This window comes from Desmodus rotundus, chromosome 7 (genome assembly GCF_022682495.2).
Source record: "Desmodus rotundus isolate HL8 chromosome 7, HLdesRot8A.1, whole genome shotgun sequence".
Classification (NCBI taxonomy): domain Eukaryota; kingdom Metazoa; phylum Chordata; class Mammalia; order Chiroptera; family Phyllostomidae; genus Desmodus; species Desmodus rotundus.
The window spans coordinates 67,338,702-67,353,844 of record NC_071393.1 but is presented as its reverse complement, the minus strand read 5'-3'; the positions used below and the strand labels follow the sequence as shown (position 1 = coordinate 67,353,844).

The 15,143-nt window shown below is 35.0% G+C and overlaps 1 protein-coding gene and 1 non-coding gene across 3 annotated transcripts in view; both read right to left on the bottom strand.

The window, feature by feature from the left end:
* Positions 1 to 15,143, bottom strand: part of KATNBL1 (katanin regulatory subunit B1 like 1) — a 52,215-nt gene continuing 37,072 nt past the window's right edge. For both annotated transcript variants that reach the window (XM_024567787.3, XM_045201582.2), the window contains 6 exons: positions 12,246 to 12,364; positions 11,367 to 11,417; positions 11,183 to 11,272; positions 10,746 to 10,835; positions 9,628 to 9,721; positions 1 to 8,163 (listed from right to left, as the gene is read on the bottom strand). In XM_024567787.3, the coding sequence (XP_024423555.1) occupies positions 8,131 to 8,163; positions 9,628 to 9,721; positions 10,746 to 10,835; positions 11,183 to 11,272; positions 11,367 to 11,417; positions 12,246 to 12,364 (477 nt within the window). In that variant the 3' untranslated portion in view covers positions 1 to 8,130. The remainder of the gene's footprint in view (positions 8,164 to 9,627; positions 9,722 to 10,745; positions 10,836 to 11,182; positions 11,273 to 11,366; positions 11,418 to 12,245; positions 12,365 to 15,143) is intronic.
* Positions 14,861 to 14,996, bottom strand: LOC112312025 (U4 spliceosomal RNA). The gene has a single exon (XR_002975484.1). It is a non-coding gene; the product is annotated as a U4 spliceosomal RNA (small nuclear RNA).

Here is a 15,143-nt window from a genome sequence, read left to right as displayed (position 1 = left end):
TTATTAGGAATTGATTTATTTGAACAGGAGTGAATCTTAAAAATCAAATCTAGTTCTATACTGACTCAATATTTATGTATTGCTTAATGTTATATCAGTTTCATACATAAGAATTGACTACTATTTAGAAAATTATGTTTGATGGCTAGAGGAAATACATCACAGAATAAAAGGTGAAATTTTGTTCCCAAACACTAAAAATCATTTAAATAAATCCACATTTCTTTTCAAAATACAGAAATATTGTTTTCTTATAAGACCTCTTTTTAACATTACAAAAAATAATGATTAGCAATGGTCAAAGAAAACAGAATCATATACTGAGAACGCTTCATAAGTAATTCACAAATATTCTTTGGCCTCTTCCAACATCCCCAAAGACATTAACAGTAACTGCTCAGAACATACAGCTTTAATAGGCAAAAAATTGTTCAGTTACCTTTAAGCTTTTCCAGTGTATGAAAAGTAGGAAACAATATACTACTTATCAGTATATATAGTATGACTCCATTTGTATTAAAAAACATGTACACGAGAGAAAATTTAGGAGACACGCAATAGTTCCTCTAGGCCATAGGAGGCAAATACAAGGCCCACAGGACAAATCCAGCCCTCCACCTTGTTTCTTCCAGGTGGCAGCACCGAGCTCCTTGCTCCTAGTTAAGGACTAGTTACATTTATACAGTCCTAAAGTTATTTTGGCCCTTTGAAGGCAACTGCGAGGCTGATGTGGAGCCCCCAGTGAAAACGAGTTTGACACCCCTGCCTAGGCAGATGAGATTATGTGTATTTAATTTTCTTCCTTTCATTATTCTACTTTCCTAAATAGGTATGAACTATTTTGTAATTTAAAAAAGGAACTTATACTATTTCACATAATTCTCAAGATAAAGGCAGAAGGGAAACAAACACCAAAGGGATACCCTCAATTCCAAGGGAAAAAAACATATATTTTACACATTACATGAAAATATCTTAATTTTTCACTGTATATCTATATGGTCCTTACTTGCATAAATTTTGTGTGGAATGTAGAAACCATACAATTGAAAAACAAAAGTAACCACCTTTAGAATCAAACACATTTTAGATAAGGTTTCTTTTATAGCATGAACATTTATAAACTAGTTTCCTAAAACAAAAAAAAGTGAGAAAACTGGATGTATTTAATCTAGAATCACTCATTTTAAGCTGCTATGCTATCACAAATAGCTTTGGATTACTAAATTACTTCCTCATACAATGTGTGCCTAAAGATGCCACACCCTTGCCAGCCTTTGTGCTAAGTACTGGGGATGTGACAGGAGCAGAGTCTCTGATCTTGACTCAAAAACTATCAATCCAGTTGGGAAGACAGATAATAAACATTACAAAACACTTAGAACTAGTGTTAAAAGAACAAGGTTGACACAAGTGCTGTGGCCAGAGACCTCTAACAGCTGAAGAAGCTTCAGAGAGGGCCTCCCAGAGGAATGTGTTTAGGCTGAGACCTGGAGGTTAAGAAAGTGGTAACTGAATTTGGGGGACCAAGAGAGTTCAGGCAAAGGAAGTATTTGCAGAGAAAGTATAATGCTTTCTTGAAACTAAAACAAGTTCATTCTAGCTGAAGCATTGGGAGGGGAGGTGTTGTCAAAAGATTGTAAATCACTGTTCAGATTCTCCTGAGGTGTCAAGTGACACAATTAGATTTGTGCTTTACATACTACTCTGGGGCAGCATGTATGGGGAATAGGTTGTAGGAATGAAGGGCCAGTGCCAGGGTCAGGAGGCTGCTGTGATAACATAGACTAAGATAATGGCAGGAAAGGTGCAGAGATGTAGAAAGATAAAAAATTCATGGTGGGCGGGGGTGCACCAACAAGAATTAAGTGATTTAAAGATGATTCAAAGATGATTCACAGGTTTGTGGTTTGATAATTGCTGATAATAGGACTAGTCAATGAGAAAGGAAAACCAGGTTCCAGCAACAGCAGCCTTTCTGCCCATGTGTGGGGGGGTGGGGAGTGGTAGGGTTGGTGGAGGAAAGTGGAGGTGGAAAATGGGGTCAATTCTGGATACACTGAATTTATAATGTCTATAAGGTATCCCAATGGATGTTTCCAGTAAGTAGGCAACTGAATATATACTTTATGAGATAAGAGTTAGGTTTAGGGCAAAAAATAATACACACACATACACGTATATGAGAATTGATATACAGTTCAGTTTTCTCAACCTTTAAAAAAAATCCATGTCCACTCGATGAACCCCCAAATGGCCTCCCTTCCACTCCCAAATGAGAACCATTAATATGTATGGTAAAGGACGCAATGGGAATAAATAAAAGGACTTTTCAGGGAAAGGGCAGTGAGAAAGACGTAAGACAGAAACTTGAAGAACACCAACCCCTAAGGGACTGGCAGAGGAGCCTTCAAAATAAATAAAAAAGTGAGCTGGTTTCTCCCCTTTAATGATTTCTTATCTATTCAAAGCAGCAGAAAAGGAAACCTGGATGGCTAAAGGGAAAAGATAAGCCTCTTCTAACCCTTTTGAAAGCTTTAGAACCTGCCTAAAAGAAAGGTAACATACCAACCTTCATTTCTCCTGCTGTTGAAGCTAAGCTGCAGTGTACAGAGGAACTGGTGAGTGTGTATTGCAGGGCAAGTCCAGAGGTGAGACAGGTGCTTATTCACCTGCTCAACTAATTTTGTATAAAGGACTAATGAAGTGTTTTCTTTTACTTTTTTAAAAAAAAATGACAGTAGAAAAGTAAATAGATACTAACTCAGCTCCTGACTCCTGGAAGGTGAGGTCTAATTCTAGACTAGAATTCTAGAACAGGTGCCACGTTAAAGGTTTCGTTGATAAATGAAATACTATAATTCTAGAAGCAAATAATTCTGGCAATTCAGTGTCTTCCAGGCCACCCATGACAATTATTTCTTACCCTAGAAAATACTTTGGATCAACCCTTCTTAGCTTTGGTGCAAATCCAGAGTAACAACAGACTTGCCCGGGTCCAGGACATTAAAAAAAAAAAAAAAAAAAAAAAAAAAAAAACCACCTGTGGTTTACATCTGAATGAAAATACAGAATACTGTAAAGCATAGAATCAACAGTGGTAAAAGTATATTTAGGGGCTGAATCCTTATTCAGACTCCTGGCATCTTCCATCTGAAAACTTCGTAGTTCAGAAAATAGTAATTTGTATATCAAAGCAATACTGTCGGGTTGGCCGTAAAGTCTGTATGTCTTTTTCCATAAAATATAATACACATTTTTTTTTTAATTTTCACCAATAGCTTTATTGATTTGGGTATTTTGAGCATGTCGGCTATCTTCCACATGGTATAACACTGACTGTTCTCAATTAATGTCTCGATTTAAACGCTATCAAACTGGTCTACCCGACCATGGAACATTGTCTAGTGAGAAATCTCCAGCATGAAACTTCACAAACCACTTTTGACACATTCAATCAGTCACAGCACCTTCTCTATATACTGCACAAAACTTTCTTTGCATTTCAGTTGCATTTTTACCTTTCTTGAAATAATAAGCATAACATACCAAAAATGTTGCTTATTTTCTTCCATCTTCAATATTAAAGTGGCTACATAAAAATTCACTAATTTTGATAAGCTTTTTTAAAATACATGCTGATTATGACAGCTGTCACAATTCAACCTAACCAAATTGTTTTGAATTAAGTTAAAGACAACTAAGCACTACTAGAGCCATCTTACAGAAATAACCAAACTACCCTTTTGGCCAACCCAATATATAACAGGTTTTGCTATGAAAACTACTGGTAGCTATGGGGCTGCCCTTTCATAAAACTACTGGTGCACAACAACAGTCACGTTGTGTTTTATGATTAATTAGAGTCTATGAAAGAAAATACTGGTATCTACAGTTGACCCTCGAACAACATGGGTCGGAACTGTGCGGGCCCACTTACATGCAGATTTTTTTCAATAAATACTGTAAACGTATTTTTTTCTTCCTTATGATTTTAGTAACATTTTATTTCCTCTAGTTTACTTTATTGTAAAAATATAGTATATAATACATGTACAATATATGTGTTAATTGTTTATGTTATTGGTAAGGCATTCAGTCAACAGTAGACTATTAGTAGTTAATTTGGGGGGTGTCAAAAATTGTATGTTAATTGTTTGCCCTGGCTGGTGTGGCTCAGTGGATTGAATGCTGACCTGTAAACCAAAGGGTAGCCAGTTCGATTCCCAGTCAGGGCACAGGCCTGGGTTGTGGGCCAGGTCCCCTGTGGGGCTGTGTGAGAGGCAATCACACATTAATGTTCCTTTGTTTCTCTTTCTCCCTCTGTCTAAAAATAAATAAATAAGTAAATAAAAATTAAAAAATATATGTGAATTTTTACCTGCAGAGCATGGGGGAGCCAGTATCCCCAACCCCTGCATCATTCAATGGTCCACTGTACTGTTTTGTACTTAATTTTTACTTTAGTGTGATTTTAGCATGTACTATTAAATCAATAATCTGATCCAGAGAAAATTATGTCTATAATATCTGAAATATTAAGTATGGCATTGGAAAATGTACTCAGTATACTGGGTATACGATGTACAGTATTTGTTTTTACTGTTATAGTTGGTGCTGTTGTTGAATCAATCAAGCTATGCTACAAATTAGATGCGCACAGTGTTTAGGCAGGAACTTTTCATACTAATTCCTGTTACAGAATAAAAAAGGAATGTGTCACAAAATTTTATGATAATTTTTACAGCTAGAGAACTGGAAAGTAAGAGATAAATAATAACGTAGGAATAAATACCTACCAACAAATGCCCAGCAGTACTTTTTCCATCTGAAGTAATCTAGAAAATAAAAGTCTGTATTGAAATATAAGTAGTGCATCCAAATGGATCACTCCAATGAGTCAGCTGCTTTTGATTCTATTTTTTTTCCTTTAAATCAATAAAGGCAACTGACATTACCATCCTGTTCTTAAATAGGACGAGTGGTAATTGGGAATGACTAACAAAATATTAACTTAAATTTTGTTTTTTCATATTCCTTGACTCATTTAAGTAATTAAATAAACATTTAAATATTATTTCTATTATCATTATTTAATAACTAATAATTATGAATGTTCTAAGTTTAAGAAAATTACTATTTCAAAGGCCAGAAATATAGCCTTGAACCCACACAAGGATTTTTAAGGTTAGAATATGACATGTACCAAGTATGTTTAGGGGATGGATGAGGATTTAATTCCTCCATAGTCCTTAGACTTCAGTACTGACATTAATGATTCCGACAAGAAGATATATTTATATCCAAATTCTCACATCTCAGGACTCATATAAATAATGTGTCAATCACCTTTGAAATTACAGCCAAAGGATTAATTTTAAAAAGCATCTGATAATGCTTGCTTCCTGACTTTGACCCTTATTCTGATGTGATCACTTATGGGAATATTCATTCACTTTATTCCTAGTAGAAACAAATTACTTGATTATAACCCTCTATCACATCAATAAACTACCTGTCCTGAGACTTGGAAAGTTAGCAACGTTTAGTACAGAAAACCTAAGAGGGTAGAAGAGGTAGTGAGGCATAGAGACACTGGGTAGTCCCTGAGTTCTGTACACTGCTCAGCAGCACAGCAACTAATGAGCAACGACAGACAGCAACTGTCCTAATCTAGGTCAATAAGAGCCAATATACGTTGTAAACACTTTCTTTGGCTCTTTCTGGACATTATCACTGTTTTGATTAAATACCATGCTAAAATCTTAATAGCAACAAAAGTGTTCCACAATATTTACTTATCTAACATTTTTTATCCAAAAATCTTAAAATCACCTAATACTAATCTTAATTCAGTCACTGAGAGAGGTAGGTACTAAGGCAAACTGCAAAGGCCATGAACAGAAATTAGGTGTGCTACTGAATGATCTTCATGAGCTAAAAACTGGTTTACATATAACTCCAAGTAAATAAAATGGAGTATCTACTCTTCTTCAACAAACCCAAGGTTAGACACAAGAATTCAGTGTTAACAGGATAGTACATTTTCTTACTATGTTTCATTTATATATTTGTACTTCATTTTTACTTAAGTATAATTTTTAGAAGATACAGTTTAGTCAATGAACTTACCCACAGAAAACTGTAGTGTCACAGTACTTTAGATATTATTTTTAACATTACATTGTTTTTAATATTAGATTAAAAGTCTGTAGTATTACATACACCAATTATTTGAATTATTTTTCTATTTGAGGTGAAGGGTTTATGCTAAGTTATACACACCATCTTCCTTGTGACCAAAAGCTGAATTTGTGAGATGAATACGGAAGGTGCAGTCTGTAGCAATGAAGAGTTCTGTGGATGTGTGTAAAGTTAACAAACTTATAAAAGGATTGAGATCCTGTCCTTAGCCTCACTAGCACCATGCTCTGAGTTAACTGGTTCAAACTGTTAGATAAAAGTGATAACTAAAAGAACAGGAACAAAGAAAGGTTATATTTCATCATCTTAAGGTTTCAGAGATGACGCAGGCTCCCGATTTAAATTCCCATCTCCTGAAAGACAACTTCTTCAATAACTCACCTCTCAAATCACAAAAGTGCAGTAATCTGAAATTATTCTAATCTAAAGATTTCAGAAAACAGTCAATTACTACAACTGATGTTCACTATGAGAAATACATAGCTACATGAAATACAGCTACACAAAAGGAGAATTCAGTAAAAGATAACATTTTTAATACATTTTAAAGCAAGAAAGATGCTTGTTTAGGATTCTTATCAGTAGTTGTTAATTGGGTAAATGCTAAAGTCTTACATTCAAGGGCTTGAAGGACTGCTGCATAAAAATCTTTGCTCAGATGCCTCTTGGGTTCATTGAAGATGAGATAATGTATGAACCAATAGTGGTATTTAAATCCCAACCACTTTTAAGACAGGCTAAGACATACAGCTGTAAAGACATTCCACAAGTGTGTTCATTGACACAAAAAAATGGTATTAAAAAATGAAGACCTCATATAGTCTGCTGGCGTTTCATACCAACCACTGGAGGAGGTAGCAACATAAAGTGTTGGAATTTAAAATACAAAATTAGCACTAACTGTAAACATTTCTAAAGCATTGTAATTCTTTAAATCATAATGTAGTGAACAAGAATTAGAATTCATACAGAAACAAATTTCAAAAAAGCAAAAAATATGAATATTTAGTAAATTTACTCAAAAGAAGAATGCTTAAATGACACAGAACAGAAAATATTAGAAATCTATATACAATAGAAAGTAAATATAAATTAGCCAACTCTATGAACACTTCCAGCTAAAGCACTCATACAAATATGTATTAACCTTTTTCTTTTATATAGGAATAACATATACATACATGACATGAGGATTCTGGCAAAAAAATCAGAGATATTCAAAATATTCTCAAGTTTTACAGATGGTGTGGAATAAGTTTTAACAAGAGCATTCTCCATGAATGGAAACCCCTGATTTAATTCCATAATTTTCATGCCAGAAGCATGGTTGGTTTTAATTTCTTTAAAACAGATATTGGTATCATACACATTGGCTTATTAATAATTAAGGCATTTTGTATACACAGTATTTCAGTGTGAACAAAAACTTTCAGTATTGTTTATTTGCTACGATGTTTTAAACTTTCAAAGTCTTTTCAACACAAGAAAATAGCTGCACACTTTTGAGTGTTTTCTTATAAAACACAATCTTAAAAAAAGTAATAATGATTGGTCTTTGTGGTTCCTAGTAATAAGTTCTGTCTTATTTTTTCACATAGTATAAAGTATATTCTTATGCAGGATTGCATTAAGATCCAGTAGTTCTTAAACAATGTTATCAAATAACCATATAAATTCCAAATGCAGCAAACGTGAACAATCTTCATAGTGCACTTTCACCTTGCTGAAGTTGAAGCTGCTCCTTTCGGATATTTTTCCACTTCAATGTGAAGGAGATTGTTAGCGTTATTAGTGGTTTCATTATGTGGATTAAAAAAAAGTTTTAATATCTTCCACAGTTCATAGTTCTGTGATGAGACTATTTTGGAAATCAGATAGTCCAAGGGTATTTTGAATAACCAAATGCTCTTTAGTAGACGAAGTCTTTCAATGCAACTGTAATAAATAAGCATCTACATCCTTAGAGAATAAAACAAAAACATTTCATTAGCTGGTACAGTAAATATACATATACACAACCTGTTTTCTTCTCCCTTTTGTCACTTGATTTGCCTTAATTTCCCTTTGTAACCTTTTGAGGATAAAGGATGTGCCATTTTAACCTGCCTGTGTTTAGCACAGGGCCTGGCACATAGCACGTGCTCAATAAATGTTTGCTAAGTGCTGAGTGAATGGTTTGGTTCCTATGATCAAGCAACTCTGCCTTTATAGCTAGGCAAGAGCATTAAACCATTCACAGCAATTCCTTCAGTTTGTTGACAGCCTACCTTTCTGCTTTCTACCCTCAATTGAGGGTTTAATACTGTGAAAGAGGTTTTATCATAGCTAAAAGAACTTCACAGAAATTTTAATCATTTAATATTGTCTTTATATTAATCTCACGTTCACTATAAAGCTTCTCTCTTTATAAAAAATTACAATTGAGAGCAAATTTCTAAGGAAACAATAATTTTCCAGTTCCATTACCAAGAATATAAGACCCTCCAGAACAATATATGTCATATATGCTTTAAAAGCACTCCATTGTCTTTCAGCTTTTACACTTCATTTTTACCCCCATTACCAAAAGAACAACAGAAAAAAAACTTCTGGGAAATTGATTTGTCTGTATGATTTTCATCAAGAATTCTACAAAGTAAAATTATACACAGTGTTAACACACATGTTTGATATATCACTTTGCTTCTTTTCTTGAAAAGTATCCAAGAAGATTTTTACAAATAAGTCTGTAACATAAATCCTTTTATTTAGAGTATTATATTTTTAAAAATTAAGGAACACTTTTATGCTTCTGGCTAATAACCATTTATGATACAATATGCTCAGTAAAAGGATAGAAACTTTTAACAATGATTTTTTTCCCCTGCAATTATATGTATTTTATATACCGATGTTTTCTGGAGTTTAAATATTAAAACCCAATGTACCTTTTCCTTTAAGAGACAAGAAAATGAATAAAGATCAATATCAAATCCATACTGTGATTTGAACAGTTTACTTTCCCAAAGAGCATAATGTAGCAAAAGTCAAGTAAAATATAATATCCCCAAACCGTTTAATTGTATTCCCCCTCATCTTCAGATGACTTTCTTACCTGGATTTTTAACTTTTTCAAATATCTTTCTTTGACTGGAACTAGGCCATTAAACAATCTCTAGGGCATTATTTCTGTGGCTGTATCTGAAACACATTCAATGGCTAATTCTTGTGTTCCCTGCCAAAGTCACATTCATATCCAACAAAAGACCATAAGCATTTGCAAATATGATACTGACTTCAGACCTTATGAATAGTACTGCATTACTCTGCCAGAAATTTGAAAGGGTTCATTTACAAATGTATAATACTAACATTATTTCTAAATTTTAATTAAGCTTAAAAATTGATTTTAACCTTAAATTTTTAAGCAAAATTATAGATTACCTTAGCAATATTACCAGTATATCCTGGAACCAAAGTAAGATGGTTTTCTTGTTCCCACAATCCACTCAATTGTTGTTTTAAAATCTGAATATTTCTAGGAGGAAAAAAGAAGAAAAATGAGAATGAAATATATGAAGTATGTGAACTTTCGTTGTAAATACATTTAATGAAAACAGTTTTAAACTTTTCAAGTATGTATCAGAGAAAATTGTACTATTTGAAGTCAAGTAACTGTTTAAAATTGTACATGCCAAATCACAGAAATTAAAGTTTTCTTAGTTGTTAATGCAGGTAAGAAAGCTAGGCATTTGAAGCATTTAGAAAACTTGTTCTTGGGTATGAAGTGGGAAATTTTCAGAGTCTAAAAAGAAAACTATACACTTTAAGGAGACTACTGGGAAATAGTTTTTGTAGCTTATGATAATCTGGCTCATTTGGTAAACACCTACATGTTTTCACATCAAGGCACTACTCAAATTATGATGATTATGATATAGTTCTTACAAATGTAATCATCCACATTGGATTAATATCTAGGTAGCCAAGGATGCCTCCATTCCTGTGCCTCATTACTTATTCCACTAAAGGCCATCTCTTTTTCTTTCCCTTACTTATTATAAAGAGGGTTAAATGACTGTTGTACTCTTTCCTTCTAAAATGAAGAGAAGAGTTGTGCTAGAAGAAGAGATACAGGGATGTCCTGGCTGGTGTGGCTCAGTGGATTGAGAGCCAGCCTGTGAACCATGGGGTCACCAGTTGGATTCCCCGTTGGGGCATGTGCCTGGGTTGTGGGCTGGGTCCCTGGCTAGGGGCGTGCAAGAGGCAACCACACACTGATGTTTCTCTTCCTCTCTTTCTCCCACCCTTTCTCTAAAAATAAATCAAATCTTTTAAAAAGAGAGAAAGAGAGATACGGGGGATACTGGGCTCTGGAATTCAATTTCTATGTGTAATTTCCACATAGGAACAGTATCCCTATTTAATATTTCTCTGTAAGTGAAGAGAATAAATATTATAAAGCGACGACCATGGAATAAAATTATCACCTAGTTTAATAAAGCTGCTTTTCTGGAAAAAAAAAAGTAGAAGCATGAGGTTATCTTTAAAGGTATACTCACCCATCATTTATAATTTCTGCTTTGGATGATAGTTCTGACCACCATCTTTTTATGACTGCTTGAAGCCAGTTTAAACCAACTATTATATATCTGAAATGACATTTTGTTACAAAATTCAAGTGTCTTCATCCAAGAAGCCTTTACAAACAATGCTACCCCTCTACTCAAAACAAACACACAGACATACAATGATCTTTCCCCTTTCTAAAAATGTATTCACTACTTTCACAAAGCTGTATTTTATATAACTTGTTCATAGATGCTTTTATAATTGTTCTTTAGTCACTTCACATTCTTTTCCTAATTGGATTCTAAGCAACTTGAAAGAGAAACCATGTAGGTCTCATGGAGCTCAATCTACTACTAATGCACATACAGGGCACAAAATCAAGGATGTTGAAAAAGAAAAATGAATTGAGAGTCAGATTAGCACTTACTCTTCAAACTTGCTTTTAAGTAGTGACTTTACTAGAGGCAACAAATCTACACAGCAGCCAAGTGATATATATTGTTTTTCTTCCTGTAAACTAATATAAAGAAACACTAGGTTATAAAAATGTAAACAGGTCATAATTTGTCCTTTTTTAAACTAATTTATTTTCTGAAAAATATTCTTTTTACCTATTGGTAAGCACAGGAAGGCAATCCACCACCACACCAAGGTCTTCTATCCTGTGGGTACACAGAGAATAGCATTGCTTAGAGTAGGGGTATCAAACTCATTTTCACCAGGAGCCACATCAGCCTCGAGGTTGCCTTCAAAGGGCTGAAATAATTTTAGGACTGTGTAAATGTAACTACTCCTTAACTGTTAACCAGTTGAAATTACATTTGGACCTTTGAAGGCAACCATGAGGCTGATGTGGTCCCCGGTGAAAATGAGTTTGACACCTCTAGCTTAGAGAGCTAATTTCCTCAATTATTTTAATATGATGACCTTCACATTGCTTCGGAGAAATTCACTCATTCATTCAATAACAAATAACCCAAGTGCCTATGATTAGCCAGATGCTGAGGGCACAGCAGTAAACAAAGAGATAGGGCTTCTATTACAATATGTGTGTGAGTGTGGGTTGGGTGGGAGGAAAAGGCTGAGATGGACAATAAACAAGTAAAATTTATAAAACATGTAGATGGTGGTAGATGTTATGAAGAAAAATAAAACAGAAAAGACAGGGAGTAAAGAAATATATATTTTAATATCAGGTGGTCAAGGAAGTCCTCACGAAGATAACATTTGAGAAGGTAATGTTTAAAATTCTCCCATACTGGTATCTCTTAATTTTATGGATAAGAATCTTAGAGAAGGTAACAACTTTGTTCAGTCTGATAAAACAGATGGTTTTCTGTGTTTTCATTACTCTTAGACTGGTGAGGAACGTCTCTACTGAAGCTAAACATAGGAGTTGAAAATAATAACAACAACAAAGAACAGGCACTTCTAGATAGCACATGGGAAATTACATTTATTGAACAAAAAGCATAAAAAATCACACTTACCTCACCAAATAAGCTACAAGTTCACTTATACTTCTCTTTTTCCAGAAGGTTAAAGCCACATTCAATCTCAAATTCCTGCTGAACAAAACTTGTGCCATTGTTTCATGGTCCTGAGAAACCTGAAAGACAATAATCCAACTTCTTAAAAAGTGCATTAAAGCATGATATGAAATCATTTTTTCAGTTAAGTTATTCTTGTAAACATTTTTAAATTATACAAAGGTGATTACAAGAGGGAAAGGGGAAGGGGGACATAGAAAAGGGTAAAAAGGAGATAAATGGTGATGGAAGGAGACTTGAATTTGGGTGACGAATACACAATATACAGATGATGTATTATAGAATTCTACACCTGAAACCTATAATTTTATTAACCAATATAACCCCAATAAATTCACTGAAAATTAAGAAAGAAAAAAAATGCACAAAGGTGACTCCTTTTACTGATACACACACACACAAATATTGCAGTTAAACATAGTAAACAAATGATCTGAATAAACTTAGGCCCCAGGACTTCCAGCCAAGGTGGAGGCACAGGTAGATATGCTTCACTTCCTGCACAACCATGAGGAGGATAAAACCAATTTAAAAACAAAATACAACCAGAAGTGCCAGAAAATGAAACTGTATGGAAGTCGGACAACCAAGGAGTTAAAGAAAAAACATTTATCCAGACTGCTAGAAGGGGTGGAGATGGGCAGCTGGAGCACAGAGGATACACAGGCAAGGCAGCAGCTGGCAGACTGGGTGGTCCCACACTTGCATGCAAATCGGGAGGAACAACTGGGGAGTGAGACAGACCTCGTGACCCAGGGTTCCAATGCAGGAAAAGAAAGCCTCAGAACCTCTGGCTGTAAAAACCTGCGGGGGTTGCTGTGGCAGGAGAAACTAAAGTCTCACAGGAGAGTCTGTTTGGAGGGGCCCATGAGACCCTAGAACATACTCAAGCTCACCCACCCAGGAATCAGCTCCAGGGCAGCACCTGGAAGGGGCAATTCGCTTGTGAGAAGTAGGGAAAGTGACTAAAAGCAAGGCGAGAGCAAAGCAAGCACCATTGTTCCTTCTCTGACCCCTCCCCCACATACAGCGCCACAATATTGCCCTGCCTTGGCGAATACCTAAGGCTCTGCCCCTTACAACATAACAGGTGCGACAAGACAAAGAAATATGGCCAAAATGAAAGAACAGATCAAAACTCTAGAAAAAGAACTAAGCAATGAAGTGACAGCCAACCTACCAGATGCAGAGTTCAAAACACTGGTAATCAGGATGTTCACAGATATGTTGAGTAGGGCCACAAAATAAAGGAAGCAGTGAAGGCTACACAAAGTGAAATAAAGAAAAATATACAGGGAACCAACAGTGACGGGAAGGAAATTGGGACTCAAATCAATGATTTGGAACAGAAGGAAGAAATAAACATTGAAGCAGAACAGAATGAAGAAACAAGAATTCAAAAAGAAGAGGAGAGGCTCAGGAACCTCTGGGACAACTTTAAATGTTCCAACATCCGAATCATAGGGGTGCCAGAAGGAGAAGAGGAAGAGCAAGAAATGGAAAATTTATTTTAACAAATAATGAAGGAAAACTTCTGCAATCTGGCAAAAGAAAAAGACATAAAAGTACAGGAAGCTCAGAGAGTCACAAACAAGTTGGACCCAAAGAACAACACACCAAGACACATTATAATTAAATTGCCCAAGATTAAAGATAAGGAGAAAATCTTAAAAGCAGCAAGAGAAAAGGAGACAGTTACCTAAAAAAGAGTTCCCATAAGACTGTCAGTTGATTTCTCAAAAGAAACCTTACAGGCAAGAAGGGGCTGGCAAGAAGTATTCCAAGTCATGAAAGGCAAGGGCCTACATCCAAGATTACTCTATCCAGCAAAGCTATCATTTAGAATGGAAGGGCAGACAAAGTGCTCCCCAGATTAAGGTCAAGTTAAAGGAGTTCATCACCAAGCCCTTATTATATGGAAGGTTAAAGGGACTTATCTAAGAAAAAGATAAAAACTATGAACAGTAAAATGACAATAAAGTCACAACTATCAACATCTAAATCTAACCCCCCCCCCAAACTAAGCAAACAACTAGAACAGGAACAGAATCACAGAAATGGAGATCACATGGAGGGTTATCAGCGGGGAGGGGGAGGGGTAAGGGGAAGAATGGGGGAAAAGGTACACGGAGTAAGAGGCATAACTGGTAGGTACAAAATAGACAGGGAGAGGTTAAGAATGGTATAGGAAATGGAGAAGCCAAAGAACTTATTTGTACAACCCATGGACATGAACCAAGAGGGGAGGAATGCTGGAGGGAAGGGAGGTACCGGGTGGAGGGGGATAAAGGGAAGAAAAAAACTGGGACAACTGTAATAGCATAATCAGTAAAATATACTTTAAAAAATTAGGACTTATTTATTTTTTTCCAATACTTTTTATTTGCTACTATTTTCTTTTAAATATTATTTTTAAAAATAAATTATTTTTAACTCATCTATAAACCTAGGATTCAATTTAAAATAGGGATTAAAGGGAAAGGTAAACACATAGACAAGTCATTATCTACTGAATGGTACATAGAAGGGAACCATAAAAATTCAATTCTGTAACAAGTATTTAAATTAATTCATTTATTCATGTTTTCTACATAATAAAGTGATACATTCCTATTGTAAAAAGCTTACAATTAACAATACTCACACCTTGGATAAACCTCATTGGCTATGATACTGCCATTGTGCAAAGCTAGAAAAAGTTGAAATAATGCAGAACTGCATAAAATTGAAAGTTAACTATTCTACCTGCCCACAAAAACATCTACTATCACTGCTAAGAAGTAATCACAGTTAGCAGACTGGCATGTATCTTTCCAAACCATTTTCTAGACAAAGACA